The sequence below is a fragment of the Danio aesculapii genome, chromosome 6 (assembly GCF_903798145.1).
Source record: "Danio aesculapii chromosome 6, fDanAes4.1, whole genome shotgun sequence".
Lineage (NCBI taxonomy): Eukaryota > Metazoa > Chordata > Actinopteri > Cypriniformes > Danionidae > Danio > Danio aesculapii.
This window is the reverse complement of record NC_079440.1, coordinates 48,350,827-48,367,380: the sequence shown is the minus strand read 5'-3', so window position 1 is coordinate 48,367,380 and position 16,554 is coordinate 48,350,827. Positions and strand designations below refer to the sequence as shown.

Sequence of the window (16,554 nt, the reverse complement as noted above, 5' to 3'; positions counted from 1 at the left end):
GGACATTTCAGCAAGACAATGATCCAAAACACAGCCAAGGAAACTCTCAAATGCTTTCAGAGAAAGAAAATCAAGCTGTAGAATGGCCCAGCCAATCACCTGACTTGAATCCAATAGAAAATACAAAATAAAGATCAGATTTGATAGACGAGATCCACAGAACCATCAAGATTTTTTACACTCTGTTGAAGTCTGTGAAAAACTCACACCTTAGCAATTAATGTGACTTCACTCTGCATATGAGAGGCGTCTCTAACCTGCCATCACCAAAAAAAGCCTTAATACTAACTAACTAAATTATTAATAATTAATAATAACTTAATAATAAAATAACTAATATTTCAGATTTTTTTTTCATTTTGTTTTATTTTTATGTTTGTATTGTTTGGGTTTTTACCAAAATCTGCTTCAATTCCATATCAACAGCTGCTTCAGAAATATTTTTCCCAGGAAAAAACATGACATGTTCAATATTTATTTTCCCCTCTGTATGTTTAACTATAAAGCAACAAATTTGCAGATAAAACCTCCATAATAATATTTAGCCATCTCAATACATTTTCCATCAATTTGTCTGTATTTAAATGGGCAGATGGTGCTATATAATGTGTGTGTGTGTGTGTGGTTTGTGTTTCAGATGACCTGGAGGCCATGCCAGTCCGGCAGTTCATCAAACACATCATGGAGCTTCACTCCAACAACCGGCATGGCTTTTCTCAGGAGTTCGATGTGAGTACACTCTTTGTAGTTAAAGCATGTGAGGATATGTGTGTGTGTGTGTGTATATGCTCTGTACGTGTACCGGTGCTCCCAGTAGCACAGAGGCACAGATGGCTATGGGAAAAAGACTAATTAAAGAGGAGAGTCTCATTAAAATCACTCCTCTCGCTGGAGGAATCTATGCAGGAATGCAGAAGAAGAAGCTTGAGTCTGCTTCATGCCCACAGCAAACATTTGCAACCTCACAATCCAACATGGACACATTCAGATGCAAGAACTGCCTTTCTTCTAGTAGATTTAGCTAAAACGGTGACTGTTTTGTTCTTATTGTCGTCGACTTATTTAATGTTTATTGGTAACATAGGTGCTTTGTTTTACCGATATCAGGAACTAAATCTGCAATGGTTGATTAAGGCGTGCTTCATTACGGCTCACTGGGGAGCTGATTATTATGCCGCGGTTTAAAATTTTATTTCAAATTGCATTGATGTGACAATAATTAAATGACTCGGACAAATGGGGCAATTTATGTAGATTTGAATCTAAGTGAGGCTAATTACTGGCATGATTGGCTAATTATTTTATGAAAGCGTTTTAAATCATTTAGCAATAATGTGGTCAACAAAAATCCAGCAAAACAGAATTCTGATAAGAGTGTCTTCATAGTTTAGTGTTCTCAAATGTTACACAGCCATTGTCACATGACACCTAATGATTGCAGCATCTAGTTATCACATTGGGGATTTTATTGGGTTTAATTCATTTCAGTTTAAAGAGGCTCTATTATGAGTGTTACACATTATACTTCCTTTGGTGTGGGTAAGGGTTATGGCCTGCAAAGTTACAATCAGTGTTGGGTAAGTTACTTTAAAAAGTAATAGATTACTGGAAAATTGTAATCTGATTACATTACTGATTACTTCATGTAAAGATTAATCAGATTACTAATTACTTTATTTTGAAGTTACTTTTAGAACAAATAAAAGATCTTGTTCAATTCCATATCAACAGCTCTTTTAGAAATATCACTCCCAGGAAAACACATGACGTGTTCAATACTTATTTTCCCTGCTGTATGTTTAACTATAAAACCCAATCGCCAAATAATTAAATGACTCGGGCCAATGGGGCAATTTATGTAGATTTGAATATAAGGGAGGCTAATTTCTGGCATGATTGGCTAATAATTTTATAAAAGAGTTTTAAATCGTTTAGCAATAATGTGGTCAACAAAAATCCAGGAATAGAGAATTCTGATAAGAGGGTCTTCGTAGTGTAGTGTTCTCAAATGTTATGCTGCCATTGTCACATGATGCCTAATGATTGCTGCATCTAGTTATCACATTGGGGATTTTATTAGGTTTAATTCAAGTCAGTTTAAAGAGTCTTTGTTTTGCTTTTTAGACATTAAACATGCTTTGCTGTGGGTTAGGGCTTGCAAAGTTGCAAAGTCAGTCTGAAGGAAGATTTCGTATACAGATGAGGGCAAAATTATTAGTCCTCCTGTCTGTGAAATATTTATTCTGTTTTAAATATTTCTCAAGTAATATTTAATGAAGCAAGGACATTTTTTTTCGGCTAGAATAAAAGCTTAAATAAGAATAATAAAAAAAAGTTTTTTATTTTTAAAACCATTTTAATTGCACAATAAACTGAATACTAGTATCTTGAAAAATATCTAGTAAAATATTATTTACTGTCATCATGGCAAAAATAAAATAAATCAGTTATTGGAAAGAGTTATTAAAACTATTATATTTAGAAACGTGTTAAAAAATGTTCTCTCCCTTAAACAGAACTTGGCGGAAAATAAAAAATAATTAAAATGTAATAATAATTCTAATTATTCTGACTTCAACTGTACATCCAACACAATCTCACAGCAATTCGTAACTTTTTTATTTAGTGGCTAATTCGTATGAATTCATACAATCTCATTCGTACAATTTAGTACGATTTGCTCATCCCCCAATGACGGTTGGGTTTAGGGGTGGGGTTAGGTGCCACGCCTCCTTTTTAAAATTGTATAATTTCGTACGACTGAACTCGTACGAATTCGTACGAATTAGCCACTAAACTGACAAAACGTAAAATACTTACGTTTTCTCGTGAGATCAGGCTGGTACATCATGCATTGTTCCTAAAGTCCTTCTGAAATGTCTTCATTTTAATACTGAGTTTTTTTCTGGAAACGTGCATGTCATTACATTCCAGATTTCAAATGTTCTTGGCCGAAGGCCTTGTTGAGTTGTGTTATGTTGTGTTTCACAGACCTAATATACTGATACACATGTGATTTTACATTCACACACATGACCAACATTATTTGAACTTGTGTGTGTTTTGCTATGTGCTATTTTGCTGTTTGTGTACATGAAAGAGAGACATTCGCCTGACAAAGAGTTTGTGACGGGCCATTTCTGCATACACTTCATCTCTGTGCGCTCAGAAAACAATATATAAGCAGTTTAAACTGACAAGACTTTAAAATGCATGTTAAAATTTTGTTTGTTTTTGCATCTGTCCAAAATAACATGGTTTAATAATTGGTCTGTGAAGTATTTGAGCTGAAAACACAAGAGACTTATTTAGCATTTTGTAAAAAGAGTATAATAGGTCTCTAAAACCTTTTAACAGCCAAATTAAACATTGAGTTAAGGAATTCCTTTTTTTTAAACAGTTGAGAATATTTTCATTTTATTTGTCGCACTGGAAATGGGAAGTGAAACCCAAAATTGCTTACTGCACTTGTTTCATGCATTCAGAACTAGTGAATTGTGCATTATAAAACGTTTCTCTTTATTTCAGCAATATGAAAATTAGTATAGTTGTGTGCAGTTATAAATATATTGTAATAGTCTGTGTAGAATGTTTTGCTGAATATTAATTGTATTTTTATCATCTCAAACATGCTGTGACTTGTATTCCAATACAAGTTGTTTATCATGTTGTGTCATTAATCTGCCATATTGGTGGCACAGAACGTAAATAATGCCAATAAATCGAACAAAACTAGCATATTTTTCTGATCATAGCTTCTGAAATTGATCAAATAATATTATGTTTTGGGCTGTGCTAATCAGCCATACTGATAAAAAAAAGTTTTTGAGACCGGTGTTCCCCAACCCTGTTCCTGAAAGCACACCAACAGTACACATTTTCAACCTTTTCCTTATCAAACACACCTGAATCAACTGATCAGAACATTAGAAGAGACTCTAAATCTGAAATCAATAGATCAGAAAAAGGAGATATGCAAAATATGTACTGTTGGTTTGCCTCCAGGAACTGGGTTGGGAAACACTGCTATAGACTCCTAAAAGCTATTGACTAAACTGAAGCAATATTTCCAGGTCAAGAATCTTGACAGTATTCATGTTGTTCTTAACATTTCCAGTCATGTAAGTCAAATATTAGGCTAATATCTTAATTAGTACTGCTCATACGTATTTTTTACCACCTATTTAATTCTGTTTGTCAAAATATTGCACCTTCTCCTACTTACCAATTCTTTCTCCATATGATTTAGCAGCTTCCACATGTTATTTTCATTGTTTAGACAGCATAAATAAGCAGAACAATGTATTCTGTTGTACATTAACTGATCAATCCAGTCTGTTGTTTATATCTGATTAATGCCAGTATGGCTGCACACACTGGTAACTGACCAAATCTTGACGTAAGTGCAAACGCTCTATATGATACAATCAACACCAAGCAGGCAAACGTGTGTATTAACACATGTATTAGTGCCAAAATAAGAAAGACTTGTGAATACTCACTTAAAAATAGATATTTATATTGGCATCAGGGGTTCTGTGAAAAACTTTTATTAACTATGGAGACTTTCCATTCCACAGATGGTTCGTCATATGTTTATATATGTTCTTAAAACTAAAGGAAAAATATTTTTAAAGGGATCGTGGGAATCATTTACTCACCCTTTACTTGTTTCAAATATTTATGAGTTTTAAAAACAAAAGAAGGTATTTTGAAACAGGTTGAAAATCTGTATCCATTGACTTCCGTAGTATTTGTTTTTCCTACTATGGAAGTCAATGGTTACAGGTTTTCAGCTTTCTTCAAAATATCATCTTTTGTTTTTTTGACTGAAAAAATTAATTTATAAAGGTTTATAATCACTCGAAGGTGCATAAACAGCGAGTACATTTTCATTTTGGGGTGAACTATCCCTAACTAAGATCTGTTCACTGAAAAGTACTTTGAGGAACCCAAATGGTTCTTCTGTAATACCATTGCAAGAAAAAAACAACTTTTGAAAAATATCTTTTAAGTATATTTGTATTACACATTTCACACGCACGCACGCACGCACACACACACACACACACACGCACACACACACGCACACACACACACACACACACACAAGTTTTGCTTTAAATAAATTGATTTATTTAATTTAATTGGTGTCGTTTGACATTTATAATTAATGTTCTTTATATATGTGTAATTGATAAAAACGCATTTCTGTTTGTTTTGTATTTTCATTCCTTTTTTCAATTCTGAATCCTGTTGAAGGATTTGTTTTTGAGTAAAGAAGAACAAAAATACATGTTTATAATGCTAGTCTTTAGTACTGTTGGTAGCTTATTTTGCATTATTTCAATATGAAAATCACTCAAAAGTTTTATTTAAACTGCTTATTTAAAATGAGTTGATTCAACATAATTATTTAGTTTTTTTTTTTTGGGGGGGGGGGTGTTGTTTAATCCACGTAAATTTGCAAAAACAAATAAGTTAACTTAAAGGTGCAGTATGTAAGTTTGACACCCTGTGGTAGAACTAGGTATTGCATTCCTGAATCAAAACACACGCAAGGTTGCCAGATTGATGACACCGAAAGCAGCGTGCCTGACTATCGAGCCTAAACGCTGATTTATGTTGTGTTCTAAATAAAAGCAACAGCATGTGATAGAAGGAATATTTTCCATATTAAAGGGAGTTTTTGTCCTAACCAACACCTGAAATTTATATTTTAGAAACGGCTTATATTTCTTGCAGCTGAACAACGGAAAACTACCTTAGGTACACTTTATGTGTTTTATTCAATGTTAAATGTTAATATTTAGAGTTTAAATGCCATTTTACGTGACATGCATTGCCACACTACTGAAAGCAGCAGCAGATAGTTCACCTCAGATCTTAATAAAATAAATAAAACAAACCATTTGAAATTGAACTTTAGAACTGTGACTCAAAACAAACACACATCAGTGTGATTCAGCATCTACATTTACTAATGTTTAAAAGGGTTTAATATGTATTAATTAAATTATAAACCTTACCATTTAATTGGAGTGCAGTACTGTAAGCGCGCTATTCTGTGCTTCTGAATGGTTGCATTTAAATTTCTGTTGTGTTTCTTCTAGTGCAAATAGCAAAATTGCTTATTACTGCAAATCTCATCATGTAGCTTGTTGTTAGGACAAGGGTTACAATGACACCTGCTCACCTAATGTTTACCTTCATAATATTTATATTATCTGCTAATTAATAAACACCTCATGTGGAACTCTGAATCTGCGTCTCATTTCAGAGTCTGCTACTGTCCACTGAAGGTCACATTTAGGTCATGGAAACACACTTTGAGAGACTTCCTGGCCCTGTTTACACTGCCAGTTATATGTGACCCAATTCAGATTTTTTGCTCATATGTGACACAGATCGGATCTGTTCTACGACCGTGTAAGCACGACAAAAAAAACGTATGCATTCAGATATTCAGAGATGGGTTTTAGGCCTCCGAATATGTGGAAATCAGATATAAATCAGATATGTCACAATCATCATTTAAACAGGCAGATCGGGTTTATTGAGGCATTTCGTTTTGCACGTCATTAAACTTGCAATAATGTGGTACTTCTCCGCAGTTTTATGACATAGAAGGAAAAGCGTGTGTGGATACGCCGACACGGTAAACAACAACAGAGGAAACATGGAGGAGGACAGTGGTCAGTCGCCAGAATTTGCTCCAACCAGACCTGAGATCTCTCTCGTACCCACAAATTCCTCTGAACGGTGAAGGACACCATATCTAAACCATAGGCGCAAGCTGCGATAAACCTGCCTTTACAAATGCGTGACGTCGTAAATTGTATGGCAAGTGTAAACACATTAATCAGATATGGGTCACAATTAAAAGAATGTGTAAATATACAGGCAAAATAATCAGGTATACGCAACAAATCGGAATTGGCCATTAAGACCTGACAGTGTAAATGGGACCTCAGACTGAATTAATTAAATACGCGGTTTTCCACCAGGGCATGCCGTAGTGCTGAAATATTATTGGCTAAACTGGCAGGTTAAAAGAACCAAAACAAAAACAGACTTTGTTTACATGTTCTGGCATGTAACACACATTTTTAAAACAGAATATCTGACTTCAGCAGTGTTTTTCAGATAAACAAGACTGCTCACTCAGCATGTTTCTTAAATATCTGCAAACATATTATGTTTTTTATGCTTTAGAAGAGTCAAAAACTTGAAGGAATTGTGTAGAACCCAGCATTTTTTACAGTGGTCCAAGTTATCTTTTCCTCAACAATACAATTTTGACCAGGTTTGATGTATAGCAAGTGCAACTTACTTTCCAGGAAAGATATAGGAAGAGTAAAACGTGGTCACACTGTATTTTGCTGATCCCTTTGTTGAATTAAGTTACATTGCATCTGCATGCCAACTAATTCTCACTAGACTATAAGTAGACTGTTAGGTTGGGGTTAGGGTTAGTGTAAGTTGACATGTACTTGCAAAGTTTCTTAAAGTCAGTTAAATGTCTGTTGAAAGAGCAGTATCAACAGATATTTAGCAGACAGTCTACTAATACTCAAATAGACCATCAAAATAAAGTGTTACCCAAAATGTTAATATGTTGCTGTGTACATGGTGTCGTGTGTAAGATATAATTAGTTATTAATCATTTAAATTCACATATTTCCTACAGGAAGTCCAACACTGCACATCAGAAATGAAGATCACAGCAGAACACTCCAATCACCCAGAAAACAAGCACAAAAACAGATACATCAACATCGTAGCCTGTGAGTACTCCATTATTATGTGGCAAACACCAACTTTTTCCTTCTGAAACGTTGTGCGAGTTCATCTTCACTAGCGTATGCGAGATGAAGATAAAAGATATTAATATCCATCTCTCAATCTCGCTAGCATTTCTAAATAGATTAGGCTTCTGGAACAGCGATTGGAGCGATACATCATTTATTGCTTTTTAATACTCAGATGATCACAGCAGAGTGAAGTTACAGCAACTGTCTGGGAAAGACTCCAAGCACAGTGACTACATCAATGCCAACTATGTGGACGTACGTGTTTTATTACCGAGCGCATATGCATGGCCGATGATGCTTTAATGTTTGTTTATAATGAGATATTCTGCCTCTCAGGGTTATAAACGAGCCAGGGCTTACATCGCGGCTCAAGGCCCTCTCAAGTCCACGTTTGAGGACTTTTGGAGAATGATCTGGGAACAGAACACCACTGTGATTGTCATGATCACAAATTTAGTGGAGAAAGGCAGGGTGAGTATCCATTGCATAATATATCATAGACTAGAAGTTCCTGTACATAAAGTTTGTTGCATATAAAGGATGTAAAACAAATAATGTGTTAGCTTTCGTTATTAATCCTTATGTGCTGTCGGGGATATTTTCCTCCACTCTGTGGTGATTTTGAGTTTTAATTTGGCCATAATGTTTTCTGTGTTTCAGCTAGCAGAATGATTTTTGGTGACAAATCTTATTTTGACACATATTTTTGGTAAATTAAAAAAAATTTGGAATTAAAAAAAATAAATAAACAATACATTCTGGGCAAATGTACTCCCCTTTTGTTATGTTCGGGATAAAACATCCACTCAATTAAACTGCTGTAAAAATGCATCAGATTATTTTTTTCACATTTTTTTGCAGAAATCTGTTAATCAACCTCAGTCCTGATCAAAACTACTAAATTGCTTACCATATTTCAGGATTTTACCTGTTTAATTGTGGAATTCATAATTGATGTCACTGATTTGGTGAAAAATAAAACACAAAATGATGTATTTTCAATATATAAAGTAATTGTGGACTGGATTTTTTAACATTTTATCACATTCTTCGACATGTGAAACAACATTGCCTTTGATGCATCGTTTTTTTCTCCCTAATTTACTGTTGGTGGCTGTTTATGCCCCATTGACCTCCACCTCTACATTTTTTTTGATTGCAAAACCATGACACCATATAACCATGCATTTTTGATCGTTGGCGGTTTTCCCTGTTGGGAAGAGGTCAAACTTTTCATTTTTACTGTTGATCATCAGTTGGCAGCATTAACCCTTTAGATAGACATGTGCAAAAAAAACTTTCTGGTTTTTATATGGAGTATATCAGCGACTTAAAATGTGTGTATTTGTGTCTGTGAGTGTGACCTTTGTGCAATTACCTTAATGTGCCTGAGAAAATCAAAATATGCATCTCAAGTCTCAGAACTACATGGAGTAAACAAAAACAAAGACTGTGTTAATGCGCCATCAAATGTGGTTATAATGGAAGTCAATGGGGCAAAAACAGCCAGCAACAGTAAATTAGGGAGAAAAAAATGAAAATCTAACAATGCATCAAAGCTAATTTTGTCACTAATCATTCACATGTCCAATGACTTTGATAAAAGATTAAAAAAAACCTACATGGAGTAAACAAAAACAAAGACTGTGTATTTATGCACCATCAAATGTGGTTATAATAGAAGTCAATGGGGCAAAAACAGCCAGCAACAAAAAAATTTAAATCTAACAATGCATCAAAGCTAATGTTGTTACTAATCGTTCACATCTCCAGTGATTTTGAGAAAATGAAAAAAAAAATCAGTCCACAATTACTTTTTATATTGAAAATATGTCATTTTGTGTGTTTATTTCATTAAATAAGAGACATTATTTATGAATTTGGCAATTAAAGAGTTAAAATCCTGTTTTTTTTTTTTTTTAAACATTTAGTAGTTCTGATCAGGACTGAGTTTGATTAACAGATTAGGTAACACTTTATTTTGATGGTCTATTTGAGTATTAGTAGACTGTCTGCTTAATATCTGTTGATGCTGCTAAACAGACATTTAACTGACTATAAGAAACTTTGCAAATACATGTCAACTTATACTAACTCTAACCCCAACCAAACAATCTACTTATAATCTAATGAGAATTAGTTGGCTTGTTGATGCAATGCAACTTAAATTTAATAAATGGACCATCAAAATAAAGTGTGACCACAGATTTATGCAAAACATTTTTAAAAATATATTTATCTGAACCATTGCCATTTTTACTGCAGTTTAATTCAGTGGATGTTTTCATCCCTAACATAACAAAAGGGTAGTCAATTTGAACAGTGCACAAGGGTTAATAGAATAGTAATAATTCTCTAATACATAGACATCACATATATACTATATAACTGCAGGTTAACTGTTTATCTAATTCAATACATATCAAGTTTATTTGTTGATTATTGTTTCAACGCAGCATTACAAAAGGTGCACATTATTGCATCACAATCATATTGGTAAACGTTAAGGTTATTAGTTAGCATAGCTTTATTAGTTACTAATAACTTTAATTAACTAGTAACTAATAGCTTATTAAAGTTATTATATCTAAACTGTGACTACGTTTACATGAACATCAGTAATCAAATTATTTGACTTAATCTGAATAAGACAATAATATGATTAAGGTGTTTATATGAGTTGTTTTTTTGAATGTTCCTTTCATGATCCCATTTTATATGTTATAGCACATAGATCGATTAACGTCATTGCGTCATCCACGTTTCCTCTGGAGTTTCATGTAATTTTGGGTGTTTCATTTTAACACACAATTTTAACTGCAGTTTGGCAGCTTCACTTTAATTCGGGGACATTTCATGCATGCCCCCCGTGACAAACTGAGATATTGGATGTGAGTATGACGTAAGAACTGGTGGAAGTGTGTTGTTTTAATAGAATTTAATACCGCCCAATGAAAAAAAAAACTCTGCATTTCGCAGTGTGTGTGTCTGTGGTCTTTTACTGATTCGGTAGGTGCAGAGAATAGTGTCAAACAGCCGTGTGTGTATGGAATACTGTCACAAAATGTGGCGAAAATCCTACACAACGGTAATAGTTTGATTGCTGTGTTCACATGTCTGGACTGTACCTCAATAATGTGACTAAAATCGGCATACTCCACATGTCTTAATCCAATTTCTGTTTAGTTCAATTAGATTAGGACTTAATGTTTGATTAAGGTAATCAAAACTTGCTGTTTACATGGTAGACTCCTAATCAGAGTATAATCTTAATCATAATAAAATCTGATTATTGGTGTCCATGTAAATGTACTAATTGAGTACATTTACATGGACACCAATAATCAGATTTTACTATGATTAAGATTATACTCTGATTAGGAGTCTACCATGTAAACAGCAAGTTAATATAATATAAACTAAAATATAAAACACCTTAATCAGATTATTGTCTTAATCAGATTTAATTACTGATGTCCATGTAAACGTACTCAATGTTAACCTGCAGTCATATAGCATATAGCATTGAAGTGTATTATTTATCATAACTTTAACTGTTAAAAGTTAATTAGTTACTTAAAGAATAACAATGTGTGGTAGCAATTTGTTTTTGCTATTTGCAAACATTGTTGATTTTGATTTCGCATGGACTGGTTAAACTGTTAAAGGGGTTGTTCAAGCAAGATTTAACAGTTTATCATCACTTACTCACTTATTCCAAACCTGTTAAGTTTCTTTCTTTTGTTGAACAAAAAAGAAGATATTTTGAAGAATGTTTGAAACCAATAGCCATTGATTTGATTTTCTCTTACTATTGGAGAGTTGCTACAGGTTTTCAACATTCTTCAAAGTATCTTCTTTTGTGTTCAACAGAAAGAAAAAGGTTTGGAATGCCGTTCAATTAAGTCATTTGTTAGTAAATGTTCACTTTTGTTTTGAGCCATCTCTTTAAAAAAATCAAATCCAATTAAACCAACATGATTATTTTTTCTATTACTGGCATCCCTTGGCTAGCATTACTGTAATCAATTGTTCTGTCATGTTGAGTGGCTATAATTATTCTTTTAATCCCAGAAATTGAAAGAGAAAAAAATCCATTTAATGAGACATCAGTAGCAGTATTTGTAACATCAAGAGTAAGATGCCGGTGAATTAATATGAAAATATTCAATTTTTTATGTTGTTTTGATTTAGTGTGCATAAATGTATTCAAATATAGTCTTAGTCAAATAAAATATTTAAAAAAGAGATTTTATACACACATAGAAATCATACTTAATGGATGTAAAGTTTCGCAAATGTCTCAATGTAAAATCTTAAAACATTGTCTGATGAAGAGCCAGTGTGCTCGAAACTTTACATGCTCTGTGAGAGCTTTTTTAAGGTGCTTTTGTACATTGTTTCAGTAACATGTTAAACAATTAGTGAAATACTGCTCCATTATACATCATCATTCACCATAACAGATATATTTAAGTAAAAATGAATCATTTTTTTTATTCCGACCTGAATTCAAAATAATATGATTATAATTAAATGTATTGTAGTTTAAAGGATTAAAAACATATCACTGACAAATGGGTGAAAATGAGTGGTTTGAAGGAAAGACAATTATCATTATTATTATTATTCTTACATTGAGTCTTTTAATAGATCATCAAATGATTCTGTTGTAAATTTGCATTACAATATTTTTTTTTGAATGACATTTTACTTGGTGTTTTTTTAACGATTGGTTATTTTATATACAGTTGTAGTCAGAATTATTAGCCGTCATAAATTATTAGCCAATTTTTGTTCAATACTGATTTTTTTCAACACATTTCTAAACATAATAGTTTTAATAACACATTTCTAGGCCCACACAGAATCTGCGCGTGCCGAATTCCACAGATTTTTAGCCCATCATTAATTCTGTTTATTTACTTGAGTAAATGTGTTTAAATCTATATTTATTCAGTTTTTTTAATTAATTACAGTAATATTATTGACTAATATGAAAATGTTCATCTGATTTATGTACAATACAGTTTGTACAGTAATATTTTCTGTCTTTTAGTAGAGATATTATATGAGAGACTTGCTTTGTTTACCAAATAAAGTGAATCTAATTAGATTTGCATTTTAAACATTAAATAAAAGTTAAAAAGATATTATTTTTTATTTCACATATTAAGGTTTTAGTTGTAATACTCCCAAAATAATTTCGCAGAAATCTGCAGATTTTTACCAAATATCTCCGCAGGAATAGCAAAAATCGCCCGCAGATTCCGTCTGGCCCTACTCATTTCTAATAACTGATTCATTTTATCTTTGAATATTTGACTAGATATTTTTCAAGATACTAGTATTGAGATTAAAGTGACATTTAAAGGCTTAACTAGGTTAATTAGTAATTAGCAATTTATGGTAATTAGGCAAATTATTGTATAATGATGGTTTGTTCTGTAGAAAATCAAGAAAAAATATAGCTTAACGAGGCTGATAATTTTGACCTTAAAATGGTTTTAAAAAATTGAAAAACTGCTTTTATTCTAGCCGAAATAAAACAAATAAGATTTTCTCCAGAAGAAAAAAATATTATAGGAAATACTGTGAAAAATTCCTTTCTCTGTTAAACATCATTTGGGAAATATTTGAAAAAGCAGAAAACAAATTCACTGGAGGGCTATTAATTCTGACTTCAACTGTCTCAAATGCATTTAAGAACTGCTCTGTATGGCAATAATTTGTTGAATTATTGTGCTAATGTAGATTTTGATGTCTTGAAAATCATACCATTTGTTGTGTTTGCAGAGGAAATGTGATCAGTATTGGCCGTCGGAGAACAGCGAGGTGTATGGAAACATAATGGTGACTCTGAAGAGCACTAAAGTTTACGCTTACTACACACTCCGACATTTCATCATACGCAACAGCAAACTGAAAAAGGTGTGTTAAAGTATTCAAAGTGTGTTTAAAGAGACGGGCTTAATAATACTTCAAGATTACTTCGATTCTTCTATAATACATTAAAAAAAAGAATAAAGAAGAGCAAAGAAACAGATCCAGGATGTTCCTTGTTTTTTATTTAATTCATCCTAAACAAATGGAAGTCTGGTTACAGGTTTTCAGCAGTTCCAACCCAACCCAACCCAACAATTTGAAACTATTTAATATTTTGGAGGGGGCTTAGAAGTGCTAACTTTTTACTAAACTTTGATTGATTGTGTGTTGAAAGTTGTGATTTACTAATTTCCTAAAATGTAACAGTAGTATTTTGTCCTGTTCTCATTGTAGTATCAGAGGCTGTATTGTTGTGTGTTTCAGGGTCAGAAGGGAAGGCAGAATGAGCGTCTGGTGCTTCAGTATCATTACACACAGTGGCCAGACATGGGAGTTCCTGAATACACTTTACCAGTCCTCAAATTCATCTGTCGCTCTGCAGTGACGCACACATCCAGCACAGGCCCCGTTCTGGTGCACTGCAGGTACTGCTTGAGGATGGGGAAACACAAACCCAGGCCCGTGCACTGGGATGTCTGTTTTAAGGCCCTGATATTAGTTATTTTTACATTTAAGTGAATTATTTAATAAAGGTTTGGATTATGTTTGTTGTTGAAAACTGAACATCACAGTATCACCAACACTGATCTCTAATTTTAAGATTTCTTTTTAACAAAATGAGATTTAGGACCAACAGTAAATTACAAAGACTCTGTTTATTTTACTGGTTTGTGGGTTGGTTGATTGATTGATTGATTGATTGATTTTATTTTTTTGGATGAAATATGACAAATATGATAAAACTAACAAATTAAACACTGAATTAATAAAATAATGCAAATAAAAAAGAGGTCTCTTCATAAAGCACACTAAGGATTTTCCTGTACCCTTTTAAAGTTCTAATATTATTTATTCAGTATGTAGTTATTTAAAAATAATGAGTTGTATTTAATTAATTGATTTATTTATTTAATCATTAGTATTACTATTTATTCAGAATGTATTTAATTATTTTAATAAACAAAAATTATTTATTTAAATGCATTTACATTTATTTTATTTGTTATTTTTTAGAAATATCAGCATAATTGTATTTATTAAATTGTATTTTATTTTTTTATGTATTTATTTGTTTAAATGTATTGAATTTTTTTGTCATTTTATGCATTCATTTTGTTAAATATGTTTGAAATAACAGCATAATTTTATTTATTCAGTGTATTTAGTTATTTATTATTTAGGTTTTTATATATAGAAATGTATTTATTTAAACCTAATTGATTTAATATATATATTTTTTAGAAATATCAGCATTGTTTTATTTATTAAATGTGTATTCATTTATTTTATTCCAGTGATGGACTGTTTCCAGTTGCTTCATCACTCTTAGTGAAATGAGCAGTGTGTTTGTCTGTGTGTTTGCAGTGCTGGAGTGGGCAGAACAGGCACATATATAGTGATCGACAGCATGTTGAAGCAGATAAAGGACAGAGGCAGTGTCAATGTCCTGGGATTCCTGAAACACATCCGAGAGCAGAGAAACTACCTGGTCCAGACCGAGGTTAATTTCATTCACAAAACACTCACATTACATTTGATCAGGGGGAATATTACTGTCCTGCTGATTACATTCTGCAGATATTATATAGAAACTGTATCTGGGTCTGTTTCAATTTTATTTGGGACATGGTTTTTAGAAGATTATGTTAAATATGTCTAAAACCTGTTATTAGTAAGTAGATGATTAGTAACGATTAGTAAGAATTGCGGTTTTGGTTAGTAGTTTGATTTGTTTTTTATTTTTATTATATATTCGGTTTATCTCAGTTTAAGTTGTCTATGTGGTTGTAAACCGAAGACTATAAAATACACAAGATGTGTCACTCGTATAGTTTTGAATGGGGAAAAGTGTAATGGTCATGAAGCCCCGCCTTCTAGTACAGGAGCCAATCAGCCATCTCTATAGACTGACAATTCTACGGGGGAGGGGCTCGGACCAACCGTATGTTTCTGCAGATTTTGTGAGATTAGAATGTTTAGAAATTAAACTAAAGACACAGTGTTGTTTACCTTTATTGGTGGTTCCCAGTGGTGGAAAAAGTACTGAAAAAACACACTCAATTATAAGTACCATTACTTGCCTAAAAATTTAGTGCAAGTAGAGTAAAATAATCTGTTGTGAATATTACTCAAAGTATGAGTAAAAAGTAGACCTTTCAAAAGTGCTTGAGTAGTGAGTATTACGCTGTAAAAAGCTGATGTGTTTACATGTAATTTGTGGATGTGTGTAAACGTAACATTCTGTAGTGCGTTTAGTTATTGCCTAGCAGGCACATGTCATGAGATGTTAGATTACCCACCAGGTACACGTTAGATTTAGGTTGTGATGTCAGGTGACCAAAATTCAATGTCTAGCCAGTGTGTAAAGACAACATTTTTTTGATGTCCAATAACGACGTCAAATTATGTTGATATTTGGTTGATTTTAGGTTGTGTTAGAAAGTGACCAAAATCCAACGTCGAGTCAACATCTTAAACCAACGTCATATTGACGTCAAATACAGACATTTATTTGTCAGGTTTGGCAACCAAAATCCAACATCTGATAGACACAAAAGTGGTAACGTCCACACAACGTCAAGCTGTAACATCATTAAATGTTGATACTTGGTTGATTTCAGGTTGGATGTTGGACATCTACGTCAGCCTGGTGTTGGGTTCTGATTTTCATTTCAAAACAAAATGCAACATCCCC

General features: G+C 32.8%; 1 protein-coding gene across 1 annotated transcript in view; it reads left to right on the top strand.

The window, feature by feature from the left end:
* Positions 1 to 16,554, top strand: part of ca16b (carbonic anhydrase XVI b) — a 222,071-nt gene that overhangs the window by 181,612 nt on the left and 23,905 nt on the right. The window contains exons 15-21 of the mRNA XM_056460409.1: positions 638 to 729; positions 7,691 to 7,787; positions 7,987 to 8,069; positions 8,151 to 8,285; positions 13,611 to 13,745; positions 14,124 to 14,284; positions 15,225 to 15,360. Coding sequence (XP_056316384.1) covers positions 638 to 729; positions 7,691 to 7,787; positions 7,987 to 8,069; positions 8,151 to 8,285; positions 13,611 to 13,745; positions 14,124 to 14,284; positions 15,225 to 15,360 — 839 coding nt within the window. The remainder of the gene's footprint in view (positions 1 to 637; positions 730 to 7,690; positions 7,788 to 7,986; positions 8,070 to 8,150; positions 8,286 to 13,610; positions 13,746 to 14,123; positions 14,285 to 15,224; positions 15,361 to 16,554) is intronic.